This window comes from Eubalaena glacialis, chromosome 12 (assembly GCF_028564815.1).
Source record: "Eubalaena glacialis isolate mEubGla1 chromosome 12, mEubGla1.1.hap2.+ XY, whole genome shotgun sequence".
Classification (NCBI taxonomy): Eukaryota; Metazoa; Chordata; class Mammalia; order Artiodactyla; family Balaenidae; genus Eubalaena; species Eubalaena glacialis.
Genome location: NC_083727.1, coordinates 101,126,559 through 101,153,919, shown reverse-complemented (window position 1 = coordinate 101,153,919; position 27,361 = coordinate 101,126,559). Strand labels below are relative to the sequence as shown.

Sequence of the window (27,361 nt, the reverse complement as noted above, 5' to 3'; positions counted from 1 at the left end):
TATTAGAAAGATTGTTTTATGTTATTATAAACCTTTGAGCTTCAGCATATAATGTCTAATTTAATATTTGGCATATAATTCAGTAAATCATAGGATTCTAATAATCTGTGGTCTCTTTCCTGTTCATTTATTCTTTCCCTAATATTCTCTATTCAGTCTTGTTCCTTTTCCTGCCTTCTGTACGATCCATACGTTAATCCTTAGTTAGGTGTTCTACTCATCACTTAATTTGAATATATTTATTTTGATCTGTTATTTTCTCAGTAATCATTTTTTCTTCCAGAACTCATTTTCTTCTGCGATTTTAGTCTTCTGCTTTTCTAGTTATATAGTTTTATAATTTGTGTTGTTCTTTAACAATTTCTGACTTAGCTATATATGTATATATACTTTTTGTGGGGGTGGGGTGGGAGGGGGGTCTTGGTTTTTGTTTTTTAATCTGTCCCCTGGATGATACTCATTTATTTACATTTGTTTTCCTGACTACTTTTAGGGTCTGGAGGGTAGAGGTTATGTTTTATTGTTCTTTATAGACCCAGCTCATCAGCATTAGTAAATATTAAATGAAGAGGCAGGATATAATTGCTGTAATTGATGAACTGGGGTGGAACAAGAAAAGTTAATGATATTCAGGTTTTCACTTGTCACAGGTTTTTGTTTTGTTAACTCTCTTCTCCCTACCCCCTCCCCAGCCCACCTCTTCTTTTCTTTGCTTCCTAAGAACAGGTAGCTGTGAGAGACTACTAAAATTATTTGCATTTTTGGTTTTTAAGGGAAATAAAGCTAATGTTTATTATGCCAAAATACCAAATATATAAAATAGACATTATTATTTACATTTTTTTCTTTTGCTTAAATTTCTTTTCAAATTATGATTGACCAAAAAAGGGAAGGCACTTTGAAGAATGACAGTTTCCTTGGGTGAGTTTATATTGTTGCTCTTGTAGCTGTGTTTTCTTTTCTTTTGCAAATCATAAGATGAAATTTGTTTTTAGGTTATAGATGTGACGAGAGGTCTTCTCCCCCCAGCCCCCCACCCCGCCCCCCCTGTGATGTGTCTGGCAAGTAATTTCAGTAGTAATTAGGAAGCACTGGCCATTGCCTTTTTTAGTTTGCATCATATATTTTTCCAGATTGATTATTGCATTTGATGTTAAATTTCACAGCTCTGTAAGTGAAGCAAGTTATTATATTTTCTTCATAAAGTCTCTGTTTATTTTGAATTTCTTCAGGGAACCTTTGAAGTTAAGGATTGAACATCTTCCTAGACATCTTGAAAACTGGGAAGTCCATGATTAGGCTGAGTAGATAGTTACATAAAGAGCAGCAATTTGTTCAGCTCCTTAAGGGAGATGTAGGGGGAAAATGATCTCCCACAAAAGTCTTAAAAATAAAAGAAAAACTGTTCAGTAAAATTTGCTTTTATAACATCTGAAGATTTGACTGTTTAAGGACAGTCAGTATAGTTGTTAGTACATAGTACCTTTGAGTTTACAAAACGTTTTGTTTTATTTGCTTTTCATAGTTAACTCTGCAAGATACCCCTACTTTATTAATGAGAAAACTGAAACTTAAGAGAGGTAGTAACTAACTGAGTTATATCCCTGGTTATTTTGTTTCTCATCTTCTTATGCATTTAACTTTATATCACATTTATATAGCACCTTTTTACCTGTTCTGTGAAATTCTTTATCCATTAGTCTTGTTACCACCTGTGTCCGTTTGTTGATTTGGGATAGGAGCCGTTTGAATTATGCCCCAGTATAAGAACTCTAGAAACAATAAAACATGGTGTGTTCTCTCACGTTTGTATCTTGCCAGATAAATACTTAAATTTGAGAGAAAATAGTTCCTTGAGAAAACCTTTGTAATCTTGTTGGCGCACTGATTTAAGTTTTTCTAAAATGAAATTTTGTTTTTGGAACCCTCTGATTTCTTTTGTAAAATCAGCTTTTGCTTTTAGTTATATACCTTCTGATCTGTTCTCTGTGTAGTCAAGAGATAAAACTGCAGTTATCCCAAAGCAAGTCTTTTACTATATTACTCCGACTTCTTTCTCCCTAAAAAAGTTAAACTTATTGTCCTTGGGAAATAGCCCAAAATGCCTGGCATAGCTTGGAAAGCACTTTGCAGTCCACCTTGGACCTTCTTGGTCTCGCCCTTTGACGCTTGCCCCTTTGTGCTCCGTGTGCTTGTCACACGTGACTTCCTTATGTAGCTTGAGTGTCATGCTCTCTGCAGCCTCAGACCACTGCACATGCTCTTCCTTCCACCTAGGCAGAATATTCTCGCCTCCCACCAACATTCTCTGGCTGTTCATTTTTCAGGTCTTAGTTTAAATGTCAGTGTTGTAGAGAAGTCAACCCTGACTCCCTGATATCCCCCTGCCCTATATGTTTAGGACCCTCTGCTGTATATTTCAAGATTTCCCTGTACCTTCTATTTGATGACACTTATCATTGTTATAAGTCCTTGTTTCATGTCTTTCTTCCCTGCTAAACTGCAATCTCCAGGACGGTAAGTTCTGTCTTTTCTTTTTCTGTTACATCCTTTAGCTCATACTTGGCCCATATAGGTGCTCTATAAATGTTTGTTGACTCAAAATTGAATGATTAAAATGTTTGGGGGGAAAAAAAAACAAAACTAACTTTTTTAAAAATGAATTTTTATTGAAATAACTATTAAAATATTTAAAAATATTTAAAACTGAAAATATTATACCATTGTAGTATTTTCTGTATCATCACACTAGTTTCCAGGAAAGAAATGAGGAGGAAGAATAATACAAATCAAGCAATTGTAAAATTCTAGTAAATTACCGTCCTAGTAATTGTAATGTCTGGTTTTTTGTTTGGTTTGGTTTTTTAGTGCTTATTTTGGTATTTGGTTTATGATTTTTTTGCTTAACTCTTGAAATCATTTTTTCACTTTCTGTATTTTATTTCAGTTAGTATTTGAGTTCTCCTTTTCAGGCAGTATTCTTATTTGTGATATCCGCTAAATCTTAAACACGGTGTCTTTCAAATGGGAGTTACAGCTAAACATTGAATTGAATATGTAGAGATTTGGAGGGCAGCTACTGTGCATACTAATTATTTTAGATACAGTTGTAAAATATGGAGAGAGGCTCTCTTGGACGTTACGTCACCCAGGTAATTATTTCCATTTACTCTTGCATTCTCTCTTGCCTCCCCCCTCCCCCCTTTTTTTTTTGTGGACAGAAAAGCTAATTACAGGATTTTCCTTCAAATGTTGCAACCCCTTGTACTTTAAAGTTGGGACTTTTGTTCATTATAGTTACTGTTACAGCATTTTATTTGTCTTGTTCATATGTTGGTTCCTTACTAGTTACTGGTGTAGTATGATAAAGACACGAGATGGTGCTGTAGAAATAAACCAACCTGTGTTGAATTATTTCCCAGATTATCTCTGGCCCTCAAATTATGAATATTTGGTTGTAATTTCCTACTAATATCTATATTAGTAACCCCAGAAGAATTATTGTGTCGAGCTTTTCAGTTGTGGCTCTAAAGAGAATTAAATGTTAGAAGTTCCTCCTTATACATAAGATTCCTTCCCAAATAAAATTGAACCTAAACTACCTTTGACATCTTTTACTTTAAAAACTTAATGGGAAAGATTTTAGAAACAAAACTTATAAACAAAATTGATGGCCCTTTGTATTTTATGGCTTTCGAATCAGACTAGATGTGAATTCTTTGTAGCATGTCATTCAGTCCATTGTCAAATAGGCAATGGTTATTCTCTGTAGTGTAGTATACATTCAAATACTTTAATATACTTAGTCTTTAGCGTTTCTTTTTTTATGATTAAATGAATTTAAATTCCTTGCATCTTTATCCCTGGACCTGTTTTTATCAGTCTTGAATTTAAGTTAATCTCCTTAGACAGTTCATATTTTTCATATTGCTCTTTTGACCTCCTCGAGGTAGATTGAGCTATACTTTATTTAATAAAAAATTAATCAGGATGTATATATGCTCAATAGAGAAAACTTGGAAAATAGAACAGCTCAAAAATTAACCAGTCTCACTGGTTGTCTGTTATTAATACTTTTGCATGTTTCCTCTCAGTCTTTTTTTCTAATATTTGTCTACCTAGCCAGCATGGTAAGAGTGCACTCTTTGGAATCAAACAGCCTGAATTCAAACCTGGGCTTCACCTCTGGGAAAGTTACGTTTTGTCCTTCAGTTCCGTTATTGGTAAGGAATATCCCCAGTAAGGGGATAATAGTAGTAGCCGTGTTAAAAGATGTGTGAGGATTGAATGAGAATATATGTAAAGTTCCTTGAACAGTGCCTGGCATGTAGTAAAGTACTCAGTAAATATTAGCTATTATTTTCCAGATCTGCTACACATCATAATAGTTTTCCACAGCTTTTTTTTCTCCCCACCACAAGCACAGCAGATAAGACTTTTTTTCTATCAGATTCTTGAAGTCCCAGTAAGAACCTCTCTCTCTAGCTTCAGTCCCTGGTGACTTTCGTCTTCCTTTATATGCATTTTCTCAAGATATGTGATTCTTGGCTTTAGCATAAGTTCTTTTTTAGAAAATTATATAGCTGTTTTTTGTGATCTGCACGGTTGCATCATTTCCTTTTCATTCCAACATTTTTGTGATTCTTTAAAAAAAAATAAAATTTTATGTATTTTCATGCGTTAGCAAATACCTTATACCACACAATACTTTATTTCATGGAAATCACCAACACCATATAGAGACAACTTTTTGGACTCGTAGTGAATTTGGAAGGTTATTTCTATAGAAATTGCCCTCTAAGTGCCTGATCGTGGATATATGCAGCAGCATTTTGTTGGGAAAACTAATTATTGTCTAAAGAGGTAAATCATTTTGGAATTTGTTTTCACATGGTCTTGCTTACATGTTTATCATTATTTTTGTACAGGCATACCTCAGAGATATTACGGGTTGGGTTCTAGACCACCGCGATAAAGTGAATATCACAATAAAGCAAGTCACACAAATTTTTTGTTTTCCCAATGCATATAAAAGTTATGTGTACACTGTACTGTAGTCTTTTAATTGTGCAATAGCATCATGTCTAAAAAAAAATGTCGATGTCTTAGAAAATAATGCTGTTGGAAAAATGGTGCCAGTAGACTTGCTCAATGCAGGGTTGCCACAAACCTCCGATTTGTAAACACAAACAAAACGCAGCAGTATCTGCAAAGCGCAGTAAAGCAAAGCACAGTAAAATGTTTGTAGTTCACTTAAGTTTAGTTCTGTAGGTTTCCAAACTTTGGAGAGCCTTTATTAACACAGATTCTGGAGATTAAAATAAAATCTAGGTACTGATTATCCAGAATCCACTCTCTTTTGTACTTTAATTTAGGAACTGTTTATATGGTTATTAATTATAAGTTACAACTACTTTTGCATTTTATTTACAGAAACTCTGGGAGCTTTCCAGGTGTTTTCTTTAACCAGAATCAGAGAAATAAAATTTTCAAAATATAGTACAAAAATGAATCTAATAAAGAATTTAAACAAAAAATTAAAATCTTCTAGTAAAATACTCTGATGTTCCCTATCTGAGTACTCTTTTTTCTGTTATCAGAAAAGGGTCTAGGTTGCACCTTCTGAAATTACATATTCTTTCTTCTTTTTACTTCCTCATTTAATTCTTCTACTGCCACAAACATTAATTCTCCAGGTTTTGGCGTCTACGGCCACATGCCTCTCCTTGCATTCATTATGCTGCCAGCAGGGCTCTGCTTTCATGTGCTGGCAAAAGTTGTAGACCCTAGTCCTGGGCCCTCCAGTTCTGATTGTTAAGGGGGAACAGCTTTCCTACACTGGTCTAGATATTGTATAGCATGTTATGTTGTTCATAAGAGTTAAAACAACAACAAAAAACCCTAACTTGTGCATTTTTGTTAATTCATAGTAATTTTAGTTTTTTTCCCCAATTCATCTTTTTTAACAATGGCTAATTTTGATCTTGGGTAATTTATTGCAGTTGCACCATGTGCCCTTGTCAGTTTTTGTTTATTGATTGATTGATAGGCCACGCCATGCGGCTTGTGGGATTTTAGTTCCCCGACCAGGGATTGAACCTGGGCCCTCAGCAGTGAGAGATTGGAGTCCTAATCACTGGGCCGCCAGGGAATTCCTCCGTTTTTTAAAGAACTTAGCAGGATGGTCTTGGAGGATGTTATGCTAAGTGAAGTAAATCAGAGAAAGACAGATACTGTATGATGTCACTTATATGTGGAATCTAAAGTAATTCAACAAACTAGTGAATATAACAAAAAAAAATGTAGACTCACAGAGAGAACAAACTAGTGGTTATCAGTGGGGGGGTGGGGCAATGTAGGGGTAAGGAATTAAGAGGTACAAGCTTATGCATAAAGTAAGTTATAGGATGTATTGTACAACACAGGGAATATAGCCAATATTTATGATAACTATAAATGGAGTATAGCCTTTAAAAATTGTGAATCACTCTATTGTACACCTGTGACATATAATATTGCATAACAAGTATACTTCAACTTTAAAAAATGGAAGAAAAAAACGTACCTGTCAGAAGGAGGAAACCTTTTGGAGGGAGGTGATAATATTTCTGCTTTAGTTCTTTCTTATTTGCAGAGATTTTGTCACATATTTTTCTAAGATGCTCAAAAATGTAGTCACTAAGGTTATTGCAGATGCTCTTTTCTGGCAGCTACCCATTTTTTCCCCCGTGAAACTTGGTTCAAATGATACAGATTTGTATAGTGAGGAAAACTGAGTAATATCTGCTTATGTTTATCTTTTTCTAAAATCATCTGCGTTGAAAACTTCGGCCCAGCTATAGGACCAAAGTACCGTGTTCCTGGATAGACAGATGTCAGTTGTTTATAAGTGAATGAAATTAAACTTATATTTCCAACAAATTAGTTTTTTTTTTTTAACTTTTCAGTATTCTTCAAATTAGATAATAATAAATCAGGAATAAGGTTTTTTAAGAGGACACATGAAGAAGAATAGCCAGATAAAAACTAAAATGCCATTAATTATAAATTAAAAATTTTGGCACTGGCATATAAATAGACATGCCATCAGCAACCTAGCACAGAAATATATATAAGATAATTTAATAGGATAGAGAAGGATTAGTTAGTGAAAAGACTGGAACAGATAGTTGATTAGGGGAATCTTTAGAGACTCACCTAGTAGCATATACTAAAACTCCAAATATATTAAGTAGTTAAGTGAGAAATTTAAACCACAAAAAAGTAAAAGAAAATGTAAATGGGTATTTATTGTACCATTGGCTGGTAGAAGAACCTTCATATTAAAGTACTAGAACAAGTTACAGAAGAAAAGAAAAATATTGATAGAATTGGCTATGTAAGTGTGAAATCGTGAGATGTCACAGAATAGCATAATATGAAAACCAAGTATATTTGTGGAAAATGTTTCTGGAAGTATAACTTGAGAAATCGAAGTAGAGAGAGAGTAACTTGCTTAAAATCTCCACAGTGTCAAATTTAAATACAAGTCTGTCAAACTTAAAGCCTAGCTTTTATTTCATTAAGGAATATGGCATAGCTATATTAAAATGCTGTTTATGAGGGAAGTCTCTGCAAAATTTTATGTGATTGCTTTAGGTGGTAGGGTTATGTAGACTTTATGTTCTTATTTTCTACATTGAGTATACATTAGTATTATGATGAAAGAAATAAATCAATTCTTGAGAAATTATTTGGTGTGAACTAGGAAGAAATGGCTTGTGGGGGAATTTTATTTATCATTTTATTACCTAGAATGTATCCACAGAAGTAATAGTTAAGACCCTACTGGCTAGATATATCTAGTTATATACAGTAGTTACATCTAACTTTAAGAAATCATGGGCCTTTTGTTTATCTTTAGTAATTAGTTCTTTAGACTTGTGCACATAGACTTTGTTTCAAAGACTGTTCCCAGTGATTTGCTACAAATGACACTGTTCACTATTTTGCTCCTTTTCTCTCTTCAGAGAGACTGATACTTCAGATGGAAAGCAGTGATTTCTGAAAGTTTTATTTCACTTTACTGGTCTGTTCCCTCAGAAACCATTGAGTAAATATTTTTACCTATCCCTTTCCCTCCAAATTAAGTAAATTTAGCAGGGCAGTTGAAATGAAGAACTGTTTAGAGATACTTTGAATCTATAATCTGTCCAATAAAGAAATCCATTTTTGTTTTATTTCCTAAACCAAATTGTTTCATTGATGTGTAATTAATTTATTAAATCCACCAACTATATATTATCAACTAAGTGCCAGCCACCATTGTCAGCTTTTAGGCTAATCAAAGAACAAAACAGGTAAAAAATCCTGCTCATGTGGAGCTTATTATGTTGTAGTGGGGGGAGGCAGGAAATAAACAGTGAACATAATTAGCAAATAAAAGGTGATAAGTGGTGGAAAAAGAACAAATACTAAGCTACATAGAGGGGGATCAGGAGTAATGGGTGGTGGTAGGGGGTGGGTTGTAATTTTCAATAGGCTGATCAGGTTCCGCTTCATTGAGAAGGTGACAAGCATCTGAGGAAAGATTTGAAGGAGGTCAAGGAGTTAGCTATATGTGGGAAGAGTTTTCTGGCCAGGGGGAACAGCCGGCGCAAAGACCCCAAGTCAGGAGCATACCTGATGTGTTGGAAGAATGGGGGAGATTAGAATGGTTGGAGCAGACCAAGTAAAGGGGTCAGAGAGGTGTAATGGGGGACAAGATTATGCAGGGTCTTGGTAGGCTGATGCATAAGGAATTTGGTGTTTATTCTGAATCAAGTGAAGAACATTGCAGTTTTGAACACAGGAGTGATACTATAGGGCAACCGGTTAGGTCGCTTTTAAAATTAAAATTTTTAAGTTTAAAATTAAGATTCACTCCTTAATAGAGGAGATGACATTTAAACTGGCCCTGGAGGGTAAGAAAGAATTTGCCAAGTGAAGAAGATAGAGATTTGCTTTGGCAGGCTTAATTTAACAATATTTCACATCACCATACTTAACGAAAATAAATGTACTTTTAAACCAAAGTCATACATGTTACTTGATTTAAGGTTAAAAGTATAATAATGTCATATAAAGAACTTAATCCTTTGTGACCTCTTATATCTGTTTAACCATGCTCATTTTAAAAATTGATGTTCTAGTTTAATAAAATTTAAGGAGTTCCTATAATCCAAGAGACATTTCCTTTTCACTCAAAAATCCAATTAGTCTATTAAGAGTTTCTTTTGAAAGTAAATGATTGCCATTTGCCTTTCTGCCATAAAACTGTAAATTTAATTGAACCATCTTGTGCTTCTTCTTATTAACTGAGATTCATTTATATACTTTTTTATTTAAAAGGCTCTACCCTCAGTTTTAGGAAATACGAATAAGAATAAGACAGAATTTCTGTCCTTAAGGTACTTAAGATCTGGTAGGGGAGATAAGACATGATGCAAATGGTGTAGTAAGAGAAAATGTGAGTTCATTGAATGGGAGTCCTAGAACATCCTCCTCTCTTCGTTTATAAAAATTCTCTACCTGTTTGACCTGGTCAGGCCATCTTCAAATCCAGTCTCCTCAGTTGAACTTCAACTATTGAACCATACTTATATTTTCTTCTCTAAATCCCTGTATCAAGTTTGAACCACCAACTTATTACCTGGGAACTCCGCATACTATATGTCATATCTTTTAGTACTGTTGTACAAGTTTGTAAAGTGGGTGAGAGCAAGGACTCTGCTAGGTACCTTTTCCCTTAGGATGCAGTCACAGTATAGATATCTAGTAGTTAATTGGTAACCAAATATAACATAGGGTAGCGTGGAATATAGTTTTAACTATAAATGTATTTCATTTAATGTTGTTTCTGAAAAGTTTTACTTGAAACGTTGACTGTAAAGTAACTTTTCGAAAGGGATGTTCTTTTTCTGTCGATTCTTAAAATGAAAATAAAGATTTAATCCGAGTTTAGGTAAAGATTCAGTAGAAACTATGTTTAAGAGAGTAGTAACATTTTCTCTTGAAGGAAGTATTTTTTGCTTTATCAACTCTGAATTATAAATAGTCTTTATAACAAATTCATCTAAAAAAATTCTGACATATGTAAAAGTGCCTGATCATCATTAAAATAATGGTTTTGATTTTGTAGTTATCTCCAACAATCATTTTTATTCCTGAACAGTGTTAAATATTTTTTAAAAATTTGACATTTTGAGAATTTTGTAAATTTTCTATGGAGGGAATTAAACTACGTCTTGGTAACGCAGCACTGTCAACATTTGTGTTACATGTCATCACTTATTTTCTTATAAAACAGACAATAAGTGAGATGTCATTGATCCTTAGTGTTTGGATAAGATCATTTGAGTTCTCGTTTGGCAGGACAGTTGATGCCTGTGGTTTTGTGTGATCTTTGCTCCAAATCAGTTTGGAGCCAAAGCACAGGAGGATGTCTTTCACCAGGCCATTTCTATGCATAAGGAAAAATGTATCAGGGTTTATTAGAAACTTATTGAATCACTGTTATTGTATAACTAGTTTAAGCCTAAATATGCTAATTAACAACTTTCAACATTTGTCTTAGATATCGCAGATGTTGAAATAGATTGTATCATAGGACTTGTATGCTAACAGCAAGAGATGTACTCTATCAGAATATAAAATGATTGATGTAGTAAAAGAACATATAAGCATAATGTAATTATTCCTTGAATTATTATTGCTTTAGAACCTGCAAAGTATTCTTCTACGTATCTCCTCACCAGTCCCCAAGATTTTCCCTTTTGCTTGCAAATGTAGTGTAAGCCAAACATTTATTGTATGGAATAAAATAATGAGCACTGAGATTCTTTATGATACGTCTGAGATATTTGTATTTCATCAACTTTAGGGCATAATTGTAGGCTCTAAACCTTGGTTAAATAGTACTTTGTACATATATTTAATTTTCTTTGGGACTAAATTTAAGTGAGAAACCAGTGTTTATTCTGTCCAATGTAGATGGCAGTCACAGTCAGAAAAAAAGCCTTGTATTTAAAGATAATCTACAGGCGAATAATGTGCCTGCAGATCAGTCAACATGTATTTATTGAGTGCCTTCTTTGTCTATAATTATTGGTATAGAAAATAAGTACAGTAGTAATTTAGTTGGAAAAGAACATTTTGGGCTGGAGTCAGCATCTCAGGCTTTGGGACAGAAGATAAATTTCAGTCATATCTTGAAAGATGGTTGAAATGGGTGAGGTGAAAAAAGAGAGCTCTAGGTTCTAGAAAAGGAATCATTATGCAGGTCTTTGGCAAGATCCCCAGTTTAATTATTTTTTTTTAAATAATGCAACAGATTATTCCTCTGCCTTCATTTGTTGCAGAGTTTAAAAACATCATTCAGCGTGTCATATTTAGAGGGTTCACGAATTGCTGGTTGATGAAAAGTAAAAATCACTGGATCCAGTTTTAACTGCTTTTGTAAGAAAACCTATCTCATAGGGGCCTTTGAAAGAAATAATGTCATATAAAGTGATTCTGGTTTTTAAAGAGCACTAGCCAGAGAGTATAGAAGTCTTGAGTTTTAATCCTAGCTTCATGCCTTACTTTGTGACTTCAGACAGGTCGTTTAACTGAATTTACTTGTTTGTAAAGTGAAGATGATAGTGCCTGGCTTACTTCAGGTGAAATAATGGGCTCTTATTGACTACTTTGAAGACTTTTAACTAGGAGCCGTATACCTTAGAAGGCATCTTTATTTTTACCAACATATGAGAAACTGAAATATGTGAATTCATAAAAGAAGATGATTAAGAAAATTAATTTCTGAATTATACTTATTTCCCCCCCTTTTCTTGGTAGCGGATACTTTGTTCTCAAGGAAGCTGAATGGAAAATACAGGCTTGAGCGACTGGTTCCCACTGCAGTGTATCAGCACATGAAGATGCATAAAAGAATTCTTGGACACTTGTCGTCTGTGTACTGTGTAACTTTTGATCGAACTGGCAGACGGATATTTACTGTAAGTAGTTTTTAAAGTATTATCTTAATTCATATATGGAATTGCAGAAGCATTGCTTAAAGTTGAACTTTGAAATAAAACCTTTGTTTTTTCTTTTAATGAAAAACTAGAAATTCAGGTAAATTAGCTTACTGTAACAGAAGGTTTTACTTAAAGTTGGACTTCAGGTTTGGAACATTCTTGAAAGACATGTTGTAGCACAGTTACAGTTATATTATGGTTCTCATGGATAAGTGTAATTCCCAGCATTGTATGAAATAATGCAGTGTGACCTTTTTAAAAATGTCATACAGTAGTTTTAATTCTAAACCAAGGACATTTCACCCAAAGTGTGTTAAGCAAATTAGGGGAGTCTGAGAAATTTCCCTTAAAGTGGTGATAGAAAAAATTCTGAGCATATGTAACATTTTCTCCTTTTACCTTTTATCCTTAGCACCTCATTCTTCAGTTTATCTCATGTGTTCAGAGTCTCTTAGGTTTGTTTGTTACTGTTTCTTTTAACTTGTTGAATGGAGAAAACAGAGCTTTTCAGCTTTAAGGGAGAAAATTGCTTTTGGAAATATTTCAATTTATTTTTAGGTGCCTTGACTATTGTATCCGCTAAGGGTAGTACTTACTACACTATTATGGTTGTACTTACTATTAAGTACTACTTATATTAAATACTCTGCTGAAGATATACACTCATTCACAGGATTCCTAATTTTAAATGGGAAATGGAAGTTAACATGGAAATTCCTATCTCTGTCTTCGAAGAGAGCAGCTGCGAATTTTATACAGTCACAACAATTATAGATTCCTCTTTTAAGTAAATATGCTTGTAAACTGAGATTTATTTATGTCTCCTTTCTCTCCTTTACCCGTTCTCCCAGTCCTCTATAAAACAGCTAAATGGCAGGGTGTGGGAAAGGATTTCCATACATATCTTTTCCCCGGTTCTAGAGTCCACTTCAGGCGTTTGCAGATTATTTCCTACATTAGTATTCTCCCTTTCACCTTCTCTTTTTTCTCTGCTGTTCTCTATGAAGCAGAATAAAACTGAAATTTTAAAAATTTTCTGATGGGTTATTATTTTTAGAGTGGGGAATAGTTATCCCTATATTGTCTAAAGTCCTTGATATACCTGCAACAGTAATTTGCTCTCAGATGGTAATGGAAAATTACTTACAGCCTTTTTGAGTTCAATATATTATCATTTAAATTTAGCTCTCAAAACATAAAGTAAATTTGGCATCTCTAATGTTTAAAAGAATTCCTTCAAAAATAATAATAAATTGAAAGAATGAGAAAGATGCATTACATTGTGTTTATCCTTCATTTTGGTGAGTATTAAGTTATGCCGTTGCACTGAGATTATAAAAAATATATAACTTCTTACTTAATTTTTGATGTCTGTAAAGTACCTTATGGGAATTCTTTCTTTGAAAATGAGAGGGATGGTAAGCATTTGATTGTCGTACTTTATGAAGCACTGTGTATGTGTTGATTTGAATTAGACACATAATCTCCTACAACTTTTTGAGGGAAAAATGCAGTGAGACAATACACTGTTGCTGGCTCATGAATTTAGTAGAGTAATAGGCATAGAGTTGGGCGGGCACTCTGAACCAGGGGTTAGTAAACTACTGCCCGTGGGTCAAATCCAGCTTGCCACCTTTTTTTTGTAAATAAAATTTTATTCAAACACAGGCACACTCAGTGGTTGCTTTTGTACCACAACAGCAGAGTTGAGTAGTTATGACAGAGACTGTATGGCCTGCAAAGCCTAAGATAATTGTTATCTGGCCCTGTACAGAAAAAAATTGCAGCCCTTGTTCTAGATATGTAATTCCTACTTTTAAGAGCATTGAATGATATGTGAAGAGGGAAGCGATTTTCTGATTGTTTTCCTTTAGTTGAAGATACATAAAGGCAGAAAATTATCACAGTACTATTTTATATGGTCTTATCAAGAGTCTAAAAATGTTGATGTTTTATGTATGTGATATAATTTGCTAATTGTGCCAAACTTATAGTCTCATTTGTAATTTTTTACTGGTGATTTGAAGTTACAAATTCCAAAATGTTGCCTTGTGACAAGAAATGCAAAGATATGAGATCACTGTTACTTAAAATTTCTTTGTATTTTTATGATTATCACCTTGAGTTAGAGTACATATGTGTTCACTATTCATGTTATTTTATTCCACTGGGAACACATTAGCCACTAACAAATGCTTTGAAAACCAGTCTTGAAAACTGATAGGATAAGACTTTAGGATAGTAGATTATGACTGAACAATGAAAGATTCCTGTGAGAGAGTGACACACTGTTGTTATTTATTGGAATAACAATTCAGTAATGAACAGCTCAATATTTCCTTTTTATGTATTTGGTATCTGAAGACCTTGCACACTTATTATTAAGTTCTAGTGTTAGGTATATTTGAAAGCTTTTTCCAAGGGACTCATTCCAAGGGACTTTTGAGTCCTTTCTGGGTAGGCACAGCTAGAGGCAGTATAGTCCCGTGGTTAAGAGCATCAGCTTTGGCATTAGGGGACTCTTAGTTCAACTCACAGCTTTACCACTTCCTAGCAGTGCAGCTTACAAAGATTACCTCACCCTTTTAATCTACAGTGTTCTCAGCTGTTAAAAAAAGAAGGAGGGAAATAGATAATAGTAGTACCAATCCCACAGGATTTTTGTGGGATTGCATGAAATGATGCATGCAGTTAGTATAGAACAAGATATACAGGAAGCAGTTATTAAGTTTCACTTGCTGCTTTTAATTTTGTAGATGGATTTAAATAAATTGTTTCCATTTTATTTTTTTACCTAACTAAAATCTTATTTATAAATGCTATACAAGATTGAAATCATTGTGACTGATAAGTGAAATTCTGTGTTAGGAAAATTTTCCAGTATTTTGTACTAGAATATTTTAGTAATGGACATTTCCCAGTAGAATAATGAGAAGAACCCAGGGAGGAAGGTAGCATAATTACCAAGTCAGACTGCTCCCTAATTCTCTCTCTTTCTTAGTTTTATCAATTTTTTTTACTTGATTTCAGAATCATTGCGTCAAATAATATTTACCAAAGAAAAGCAGAGTTAATGAATTCTCTCAGTAGTAAGCCATTCACTCATAAAAGTATGTTGAGGACCATATAAAAAGATTTCCCCTCTTTTTTCAGAAACATAAAATGTACCTCTTCAAATTAAGGCAAAAGAGCATAAACCGTTTATATAAATTCAGTAATTTATAATAAAGACTATGAGTTTATGCACTCCTTTAATGAACTTCAGTCTTTTAGGAGGCGGACACTGTTCTAAAAGCTTAGGATATAGAAATGACAGACATAGTATCTGTCCCTGCAGAGTTCACAGAGAGTCAGCACACAATATTGATACACTGTGATAAGCCTGCTAGAGGCAGCACAAGATGCTGAGGTGTACCATAGGAGAGAGGTACCTAATTCAGTGTGTGGTAGGAGATGGTAAGAGAAACTTCCTAGAGAAGTGACACCTCAACTGAGCTAGGTATTCCAGAGTTAGGGAAAGGCATTTACAGTCATTGGGAGGACGTAACATGCAATCGTGTATTATTGGACATGGCAAAGAATAAATATGGACCACTGCTAAGCAAGAGCTAGAGATGTTGTTGCAGGACAAAATCATTAAGATTCTTTTGTGACATGAAGGGATGTCTTTCCTGAGGGCATGGAGCAAAAGTGATGGATTTAGACAGAAGAGTGAGCAGAATTTATCTTTTTAATGATCTCTTTGGCATTATTGTAGAGGACGGATCGAAACTTAAGTCTTTATACGGAGGTATTGGTGAAAAGGTTCTAGCAGTGATCCATGAAAGATTCACAGTGGAAGTAGGAATGGAATTAACAGATTAAAAATAGAATCTCTAGGATTTAAAAGGTTCATTTGACTGTAGGGAGGAATTGAGAGGGAATAGTATGGAAAGACATGTTTTTTAACTTGTGTGACTGGTTAGGAAGTCGTGTCACTTACTGTGGTAGGGATTTAAGTGGAGAAGTTTGTGAAGGTTGGGACATGTTGAATTTGAGATACTTATATAGATTGCCAAATAGAAATGTTCAACAGGTTGTGGGAGCTCAGGAGAGAGATCTAGGCTAGAAGATTGAACTGGGGAGTCGTTGAATATGAAAATTGATTTTTTTTTACCTCATATGTGTAATGTACAAAGGCTGAAACTTCAACTTTAAAGCAAACTAAAGAAGAGGAGAGGAGTCAATAATTAAGACTGAGAAAGAGCTGCCTAAGAGGCTGGGAGAAAAATAGAAAAAGAAGTGGTGTCTTAAAAGCCAAAGGATTAGTATTTCACGAAAGGTAGAAAAACCTAAAGTAAAATTAGAACTGAAAGGCATCTTTTGGATTTGGCAAGGCTATTAATGAACTTAAGAAAAAATGTTTTATTTTAGTTTTACGGGTAGAAGTGAGATTGCAATGCACAAAGGAAGGATTGGGAATTGAAGAATTAGAGACGGTATAGATTAATCTTTCAAAACTTGACAATTAAAAAAACAGGCTGTTTTCCAAATGTGGTGTATTACCACTGAACATACTTTTATTGTATTGTATTGTCCTCTGTGTTGCAGTGAATTTGTTTAGATGTCTGTCTCTATTAAGTTGTGAGCTTCCTAACAACAAAGCCTTTTTCTTAAACCTTTTTAGGTCTGTAGTGCTTTACAGAGTATCTGGTGCATACAGTAGGCAAACAACAAAAAGATGAATGAATGAACCAGTCAGTTAGAGATACAGAAGTGAATAATGTCCTTTCTTGTAAGAAACTTCTGTTAGGGAAGATATATACAAAAATGTCTGTAAGACAAATTCCCTTCTTCTACTGTGCTTCATTTACACTGGTCTTTTTCTGTGTTTCAGACTCGCAAAGCCCATTTATGGCTTAGAGCCTTTGTACTAGCTATTCCCTTTGCCTGGAATTGTCTTCTCCAAAATATTCCTGTGGCTGATTCCTTTTTTGGCAGCTCTGTTCAAACACTGCTTTCTTAGAGACTTTTCCCTGACTACCTTCCTTTCTCATACTCCATCATTGTCTGTCACATTACCTTACTATATTTTTCTTATAATATCTGTCACTGTCTGAAACTCTTATTTTTTAAAATTAGCTTTTATTGTATTTTCTTACTAATAAGCTCCATGAGGACGGATAGGACCTTGACTGAGTTATGACCACTGATTAAAGTAGGCATCCGTGAGTTAGTTATACTGATATAAATAAGTAAATAAATAATTAAGTGAGAAAGAAGGGAAAACTCCTATTTACAGTGGAATGCCAACTGATAATTGTAGAAAGAATGGTGGTTTGGCAACTATCATAGTGGTGGTTGATTCATTTGTGTGTCGTTGCCGGAGGCTAAGACTGGTAGATGCTGGTTTGAAGATCTTAGCATAATCTTGTATATGTTCCCCCAAGATACCAAGTTAATTAATTAAAAGGGGAAAAAGTGCAACTTTCCAGGGGAGAAACATGGGAAACATTAACAAGACAAAGTTATTAACTTTACTAGTGGTGGGATGGGTTGACATTGTGTATCCTCTGAAGTGGTACACTGAGGAAAACACAACATCTTGTCTGTGGGATTCCTACCAAGACAGTATGATCTGCGTGTGGTCATTAATGAACATTAGACAGACTGAGGTTCAGGGTCATCCTATAGATGTAAGGTCTGTATTCTTTATAAACTTCTGAGGACATGAAACACAGAGAAAGCCTCAGGAAATACTCCAGATTGAAGAGACTGAAATGACAATACAACTAAAATTTAACATGTTGCTGTATGGGGTCCTAGGCCAAAAAGGAAAAGGGAACGTTATCAGGATAGTTGACAAAATTTGAATGGCGCCTGTGGATTGGATGGCAGTTTTATCAATATTGATTTCCCAACTTAGGTAGACGTGTGTCTTTGTTTTAGAGGAATGCACACTGGGATATTTAGAAGTGATGGGGCATCAAGTCTGCAGCCTACTATTAAATGGTGCAGAAAAAGACTAATGGGCGGGGGTGTGTGTGTGTGTGTTATATGGAGAGAAAGGAAAGAAAGGTGGTGATGGAGCTGATGCAGTGAATTGTTAATAGCTGATGAATCTGAGTGATGGAAGACATTGGTACTGCTCTTGAAACTTCTGTAAATTTGAAATGCAAAATTACTTTTTAAAAGTACTTGGGGGGTAGCGTAGGGATGATACTGTATATTCAGTAAGTTTGGTAGTAATGGAAAGGAGAGCTAGAGTACAGTGATTTATAGGAAGGTAAATTTTTGAAAAACTGGGTCAAGGGTAAGGAACTAGGAGCGCAGATATGAGAGGAGATAATTGATGTACAGTGGTCTTTATGGAGGATAGATAAATGAATAAATAGATAAAGAGCAGTTTATTTGGACTATTTAGAAAGATAGATAATTAGGTTTACAATGAACAGATTCTGCTTTTCAAGGTGAAATATTTTATCTGGTAAGAGTCTTGGTTAGGGGGTGGGACTGGGTTCTAGAGGTGAGTGATCAAACCTGGTAATAAGGAAAGAGTGATGAATGGGGGGAAAAGGATTGCTGATTAGCCTTAGCCTTCCAAATAAACAGGAGTTATGAATTTGCAGTGTTGCAGATTTAGTGTCCTTGTCTTCTTTTCCATAATGGTACTTGGCATCTGGGAGCAGGATAAGAGCAAGTGATGATTACATTGATACAAGTTTAGTCATTGGTGGTTTAGGTGGACAAGGGAGTGAGAAAATTTGGCGTGTGTTGAAATGATTGACACTGAAGTTTAGGGTAATTTGTAAGGGAAATGAAATAGGGGTCTGATAGATTGGTAAGAAAGAAAATCAATAGCCTCTTCTTGAAAAAAACATTGAACTAAATTTAAATTACAAGCAATTTTTAGCTGCCTGAAAAGGCTACTTTTTAGCTTGAAAAGAAAATGACATTATAGTATGCATAACCATATACATGGTGTTTTTAACATTTAATTCTGTTTGTTCTAATGACATCAAGAGGTGAAATCTGACTCATAAGCTGTGCAGCAGTAGCGAGAGAAATGAGAATTCTCTTTGTTGATTCTGCCAAGGACTGCCAAATTCTCCAAGACACTATAAGATTAAAAATCACCTAATTTATCTTTGTGTCAAAGTAGTAATCTTTGGTTGGTCTCTTCAATTGATGCTTCTCTTTTAGCAGGGAAAGGTTTACAGATCTACTTTTTAATTTTAAGGTCGTCTGAGCAGAATCAACCTGCTGTACTGTTTCCAAACGTGTGCGGTTTTCTGCTCACAGAAGTCCACAATTCTTTGTCACTTACTGTTCCATCCTGTAAAGTAGTTTTCTTCATCATTGAGTGGTTCACATAGTTGTTACCTCTAATCTTCTAGCTTTAGTTTAAATAAATAAATACATACATACATAAGTAGTTCAGTTAAGCTCTTTAAAACTTGTCTTCCAGAAACTTTAAATTTGACCTTAGGTCCTGCTTTAGTTTTTACATAGAATTTAAGTGATTGAAGAAGGCCCTGTGTCTGAAGTTGTTTCATAAAATTTTCATATCAATAGGTAGGACGTTTTTTGTAGATTTTAAGGAGCATTTTAATACCCAAGTGCATGACAAAGTAGAAAGCCATGTCACAGAGGCCTGTCGAACTTCCTTTACCAGAATACCAAAAGCAAATGTGTACAATACATTTATTGCCTGGGCTTAACTATAGAGAATGTCAGCGTTTGTTTTTATTTATCTGAAATTTGCCTCTACACTTCTTATTTTGAAGAAACTTTGCGTTTCCAAAAGGGATTCACAAAATAGGAACCTCTTTTAGATAGACATAAAATGAGAATTACCTGCAGTGTAAGAGATCTAGTTGTACGCTGGAAGGAAATGTCATTAGTGCCACCAGTCTACTTAAAAGTATTAAAGAAATAATGATTCCAGAGTAAATGTCTGATTCAGTTTCCTTCCTCTTGTCCTAAGCTACAGAGTATGTTGATAGTCTTAAAGGCACTTGCCTTAATCATTTTGTGTGTGTGGCTTTAGGTGTGGCTGTGGAATAAGAAAATTCATAGCGTACTTTAAATTTGTAAGTTTAGGCAAATCTAAATTTTGTTTAAGTTCCACCCTTTATCAAGCCTTTTCACAAATAATACCTACACTGTTGTTTATTCAGGATAGAGATAAGGTGCTCTTTCAGCTTTCTTGGCTTTATCTTTGCATTGATGAGATGTCTTGACATTTAAGAGAAAGCAATGTAAATTTGGTATATCTCATTTGTTTGGGGATTTATGTAAGCTAAAGCTACTTGTTCTTTTTGTTATCTTTATACTAGGTTTGATGTAAACAGACAAATGATAACATATTAATGAGTACTCTTTCATGGTAATTATGACAATTTTACATTATTGAAAAGTGAAACTAATGATCCACTACTGTCTTATATTTGCTTGGCATTAACCACTAGCTTAATATTATAATTTGATTAAAAAATGAATTCCGTAAAAGCATCTTCAATTTTCACCAGTTCGTGTATTTCTTAAAACTTACCGTGGTTAAAATATTATAGTGACTATGCCTTGTCTGCTTAAAATTCTTCAGTAGCTTCCTCACCAGGTTAAATTGAAACTCCCTAACAGGCATTTAAAACCCCTACCTTCTATTACCTTCCTCAGATAAAACCTTTCCAGCTTAATTTTTGTTTCTAGTTTCCCAGTTATACTTCGTACTCCCAACTTTTCTCACCTTACCAAATCCCCAGTCCTAGCAGCAACATCTAGATGTTACTGAAAATAAATGAATACTTTGTTTTCCCCTAGGCATTAGAACTTTGCTTAAAAAACTTGTCAATTGAGATTTTTTTCTAAAATCATGCTATCTAATTTTAGCAGGAAGTTCACTGTTGCTTCCAGGTTTTTTCCCTTTTTCTTATTGCTCTTAAAATTCCACCACATTTTCAAACTTTGCTCACCTTTTTTTGGTTCCTTCTTTGTTTCCCCCTTCTCCACTTGAAGGAAATGATCTTCAGATATTTGTCTTACTTGCTAAGGTTAGAATCATCTAATTTCTCTGCTGCTTGCTTTAAAATTGCTATCTCCACCATACCTCTTCCCCCTTCACGCAGCCTAGGAGCCTATGTGTCCCTCCTACCAAGGCTGACCCCTGTGCCTGTGTTGTCCATCTCTTTCTTTTCACCATTTAAATAACATTACTTTTGCTTTAATGTCCAATACTCTCTTTAAAGTTTTGATTGAAAACTTATAATGTTCTACTCTTTGGTTTATTATTGACTTTACTAACATTTGAGGTAGGCTCTGGAAAGAAAGATCATTTGTTCAAATTCTCTGCATTTTGGTCTTTTTAAAAAGAGTAGTTTTATCAAAGTTTAGTTCATCCTTCCACATTCAACTTAAACACATTTATGGTGCTTTAAAAAATGTTTTCCCAGTAAATTTGATTCTTCTTCTTGTCTGCAATCCTTTTCAAACAATTATTTGTGTATACTTGTATCTCTGATAGTCATTTTAAAAGAACTTAGTTGAATTTGTCAAATCATATTTAGTTTCACATTTCCATAAAAATAGATGAATGATCACAAGTAATGAATGATGAAATAGAAATTGCCTGAGGATGCTTTAGGGTTTTGTTTGAAATTCTGCCAGGAGTTCTGTGAGCAGGGATAAGGGTTGGGGACAGTATACTACTTTATATCATAGAAGAGGATAGTGAAGAGAGTGAAAGTACGATGAAAAATTTCTCTCCTGCAATTTAATGGAAGAAAAGAAAGGTTAGTTGGGATACTACACACTAGGGGAAATTGTGTACAGTGGTTTTTTTTAATACAAAAAAAAGTTTTGGTTTTTGGTTTTGCAGGGGTTTTTTAGTACTTGTCTAAATAAAGCAGAATTATAAAGTAATATTAAATTAGTGAACTTAATAAACTCAGTAGGAATATAGTGGGACTTTTTGTTCAATTTTAATTAGTGAAAAGTCACTGGAAGCTGAGTTTAGATAACAGGTTGCCCCTGTCCTTTTCATTAAAAGCTGGCATTTTGGTCAAAAAGATGTATGGGTTTTGTTTTTTTTTTTTTTTTTTTTTCTGTTAACATGGAAAATATGTGATACACCTTCTATAGTAGGATATACAGCAGACTCTTAATTCAGATACATAAGAAATAATGAGATGACATGATTTTACTCTTTTCACATATTCTGCCTGTATTAGCATACTTAAAATTTTATTTTTGTTGTGAATGTAGGTCAGAGGCAAATACTGCCTTAGTATTTAGAAGGTAAGCAAATGAAGTGAATAAATTGACTTTAATTTGTGGAATTTAGAGAAATTGAGAGTTGAATAAATGTTTTAAAGCCTTTTTTGGTTGTCCAACAGGTACCTAGTGCACTTCTTTGTGCCAGCTGGTATTGTAGACCAGCTTTCTGGAAATCACAGTCTACACACAGGCTCCTTCTTCATTTCCCACAGTTGGCAGGGATGTAGTCCTCATCCTTTTTGTTCCCCCAAATACCTATTGTAGCCATCTCTTCTAATCCTTCTCTTCTATAATAACAATATTACCATTCTCTCCTGCCTGTACTAAGTTAACAACTTTCAACTGGCCTCCTACTTTCTTGCCTAATTCATACTGATGCCAGGATGATCTTTGGAAAACAAATCTGATCCTGATATTCACCTGCTTGATCACCTTAAGTGATCCCCATTACATACCATATTCCTTAGTATCCCATAAAAGGTCCTTCACAGTTTTTCCCTGACTTCATCCTCTTGCCTTCACCTCACACTTTAAGTTAGCTTACAGACTACTTGCAGTTCCCTGAACTTCTCACATTTTCATGCCTTTGGTCATACTTTTCTCTCTAGTTGCCATCTGGAATATTTGTTCTTTTTAAAATAATAAGAATATTATTAGAATAAGAATACTACCAGCAACAAAAGCAGTAATAGTAGATAGTCCATATATATATATTTATAAATATGTACATATATAGCTTTTACTCTGTGCCAGGCGCTCCGCCTTCACTCATTTATTTTTTGCGACAACCCTATGAGGTAGGTGTAGATTAGCAGAATGAGGCAAAGAAGGTACATGCAACTCTTCCGAGGTCAAACGTGTAGAAAGAGGTTGCACCAGATCCCATTCTCTCGCTTAATGGAATTCTAGATACGGTTGGATTTACTTCTGCCTTTTTACTAATAGTTTCTATTTGTCCCATCTCTTTTTTGTTCTTCTGCTTCTCTTTTACTGACTTGTGTTAGAGAGACATTTTTGATGTAATTTTAAATTCTTTTATTGATCTTTTAACCATTTTTTTCTTGACCTCTAGAGTCTGTGCTCTTAAGCTGCTACATTGTATTGACTGTCCAAGCATCACTGCTTCTGGATTCGTTTCCAGATTCTACCTCTCCATGTTTGAGGAAGAACAGACTGCTCTCCTTTTAGATCTCTACTGATTAACAGTATAGGACTTAGGACATGTTATTGCATTTATATTCTTCTGCCTTCCTTCATAAGGACAGGAATACTATGTCTTTATTCATCACCCTTGAATCTCCAGTGTTGGGCACATATTTAATCGCAAGGCAAATGGATAAATGAATGCATGAATCACTGAATTTTAAAAGGGAACCTTGGAGATCATCCAGTTTAACTTCCTTATTTTATAGATGAAGAGCCTGAGATTAAGTGAACGTGATGGGAATACCAGATTTTAATGTGAATAATTCACCAAAGTTAAGTTTTATTACTAGTCTTCAGTGGTTGGTGACCCATTTAATTTGCTTCAAAGGTCAGTCAGAACTGGTTTTGTAGTTAATTGAGAGTGCTCTAGGTAGTGTTGGCGGAGTCTGATTTAAGATACAGCATTTAACATATTCTGTTAATACTGTGTTTGTGATCATTTATATGTCATGTCTGTCATCAGTATGAAGTGGATACTTCTCTGCGTCACTTGGCTTTTGTAGATGCTCTAAGTACTTTCCAATATCAGATAAAATTGTGTGTGTGTGTATTTTTCAACAAATTAGATTGGAAGATTGTAAAGAATTCTAACCTACAACCTTTGCAATCTTTTGATAAATTTTGAATCTGGGGAATGGATATATGAGATATTGGTAATATTCTCTACTTTTTGTATGTTTAAAACTTTTTAATATAAAAACTTGGGGGAAATAGGGAGAGGTTGGTAAAAGAGTGAACTTTGAGCTATAGGATGAATAAGGAAAATTAGAAAAGAAAAAAAAAGTCTAGAAGGTCTTACTGCTGCTTTGGCTAAGTGAAGTTGAAATGTTTGTTTGTAAATATAGGAATTCATAGGAAACTCTGTATTCTTTACATTTTCTTCCTGAGCTTATGCTGCTGCAGCAAACAAGTAATATATATATTTTTATTGACTTCATACAGATAAAATTAATTTTTTTCTTATAACTGATGGGTGATTTTATATGTAATGTATTTAGCTGAAGATCAATGATGGGAAACTCATATGTATTAAGATTTTGGCTTCTTAGGAGAAAAAGCCTCAAATAAGCTTCCTTTCATTTTTGTATTAACATAGATAGGATTAGTCACTATTGTGTATTACATTTGTTTTGCAGTTATAATTTTGTTATTTTAGATGTTCAGATTCTTTTACAAGGTTCCATATAGAGGCTACCATATAGGTAGTGGGTAGGGGACCACAGGTAAATGTTAGCTATTGCTAACATCCTACTTTTCCTGTTAGTTGATGGGCACACGAGTATTCTTTATAAGTGAATAATTTAATAAAATAAAGAGCCTTATGTAGAGGAAAATTCATAACACAAGTATTTAACACTTTTTAGTACTTAAAATTATAATTGTTGGGAAGTGGATGTAACAGATACGATTTTTTTAAATCTGTGTTAAGATTTCCAATTAAAATTTACAGAGTTAATTCTATTAATATCCATGTTTATTTTAAGGGTTCTGATGACTGTCTTGTGAAAATCTGGGCAACAGATGATGGGAGATTATTAGCTACTCTAAGAGGCCATGCTGCTGAAATATCAGACATGGCTGTAAACTATGAGAATACCATGATAGCAGCTGGAAGTTGTGATAAAATGATCCGAGTCTGGTGTCTGCGAACATGTGCGCCTTTGGCTGTTCTTCAGGGCCACAGTGCATCTATAACGTCACTACAGGTAATCATTTTAATCTCTGCAAAATCCTCGTTGGTTATAATTTAAAGTAAATTTTAAGAAGTCACTTTCATAATCCATTGTATAAAGCCAACTAAAATGAAAAAAGGAGTATTTCTCTTTTCTTTATAAATACATGGACTTTAAATAACATGGTAGCCATGACCTTCGTCAATTCTGAGTATTCTCTAACTGTTAGTGTTAGTTGCTGTTTGTATGGTAAAGATGGGTTTATTATTTGGACTGTGTTACTCTTCTTGTAAACATTTTTTTTTCTTTGTTTTTCAGTTCTCACCATTGTGCAGTGGCTCAAAGAGATATCTATCTTCTACTGGGGCAGATGGCACTATTTGTTTTTGGCTGTGGGATGCTGGAACCCTTAAAATAAAGTCAGTTGCTCTTCTATTTCATAGAATAAATGTGTATAATTTAATGGTTGAAATCACAAAAGTATGAAAGTAGTCAACAATAGGAATAATTTTACTTTTTTTTCTCCTTGAGTAAATAACAAATTCATTTTGTCTCTTCACTGACCTCTTTCATTTTTATGCTTTTCTTTTTGTTTTCATGCTTTAAAGAAAGATTGTTGTTAACATGTTTATTTCTTTTTTCTCTTATCTTTTTTCCTAGCCCTAGCTCTTTCAGAATATACCTGTCTTATTACCACTTCTTTTGTGTATGCTGCAGTTACATATCAGTAACTCCTTTTGGTACTGAGAACATAATCTTCAGAGTTCCTAGTTCTTTAGAAGAATTGTAATTATTTCGGTTATCGCATCTATAGACTGGATTTTATTGTAGATCTAGGGAAATTTAGGAAAATGGAATCATTAAATTTTCACTAAACTACATCAAGGTAGATAGATGCACCCTTACCTCTGCCCCATAATAGCACTTTGCATTTGTGCTTTCACCTATAATAATATCTTGGTTTATCAAAATAAGTTGTCTGGACAATATTATGTTTAGATTAAGGACACTGAGGCAAAGAAAAGTTAAACAACTTTCCCACAGTTAAAAATTTTTAAAAATGGCAGGGCCAGGACTGTAACATTTCCTTCCCTGCCCTCTGGTTCTGTGCTGTGTCATGCCACCTCTCAAGTGGATATAGTGGGAGAAGTGCTGTATTTACCCCATGGACAATCTGTGAATGGGGAGGTAGTGCATACGGTGATTCCATAGTGTTGAAATGGCCACCTCTGAGCTCTCAGGGTAAAAAGTCATTCAGATTAGATATATCTCAATAATTGTCTCTGACATCTGTTTATAAATTATCAACCCAAATTGAGTTATTTAATAAAATAATTTGTGTATGTCTTTGTTATTTCGAAACAGTAATGTTTAGATAAACCTCATATGTGTGAACATTCCTGAATAGTGCCTCTTATGACAGGGCATTTAGGGGGCTGTGGCAGCATGGGTAGCATAATACAGCAAACTATAGTTCTTTTGCAGAAAGGATTGTGATCAAAGACTTGGCTCTTGGGAGAAAGCAAGCTGATTTCACTTTAGTTGCATTCTTAATATTTAGAATAGTAAAGGCTTTCTGTAGGCATTTAGATACAAGTTGAAATGAAATGTTTTACTCATGTGTATGGACAATAGCAGTAGTTAATTGCTTTCTCCTTTGAGTATTCTTTACCTCCTTATGGATCTGATTTTGATACCTTCGTCTTTTCCTATCTTGTTTTTGAAGAAAAAGTGATCAGCAATTTTCGAATCAACATAGGAACAAAAAATGTGTTTACAAAATTAAGCTCTCACTTTGTGCTTCTAGAGGATTACATTGCTAAGTACAGTAATATTTATTTGGAAGTGAGAAGTGAGGTAGTCCATATAAATGATTTTTTTCAGAACCTTTATGTAGATTCACCCATAAACCCACTACCCTAACAATTTTTTTCACATAATTTTAATAGCTGCATTATATTCCATTGAGCTGTTCCATACTTTGCTTAGTGATTTTCCTATTTTTGGACATAAAAGTTTTTTCTAGTTACTTATAAGTAATATTCTTTTCTATTTGTTACTATAATTGTCCCATGAAAACTTTCAGGTTGAGTTCAGGCATAAAAGTAAGAGTAATTTTCCTTACACGCAGACTTTGAGATGCCTGTTTTCCTTTCTTTATGTATACATGGTTGATAACTGCCGGAAAAT

The 27,361-nt window shown here is 34.2% G+C and overlaps 1 protein-coding gene across 4 annotated transcripts in view; it reads left to right on the top strand.

Moving 5' to 3' along the window:
• Nucleotides 1-27,361, top strand: part of PHIP (pleckstrin homology domain interacting protein) — a 122,004-nt gene that overhangs the window by 22,122 nt on the left and 72,521 nt on the right. For all 4 annotated transcript variants that reach the window (XM_061207605.1, XM_061207604.1, XM_061207606.1 and 1 more), the window contains exons 7-9: nucleotides 11,857-12,017; nucleotides 24,983-25,204; nucleotides 25,490-25,590. In XM_061207605.1, coding sequence (XP_061063588.1) covers nucleotides 11,857-12,017; nucleotides 24,983-25,204; nucleotides 25,490-25,590 — 484 coding nt within the window. The remainder of the gene's footprint in view (nucleotides 1-11,856; nucleotides 12,018-24,982; nucleotides 25,205-25,489; nucleotides 25,591-27,361) is intronic.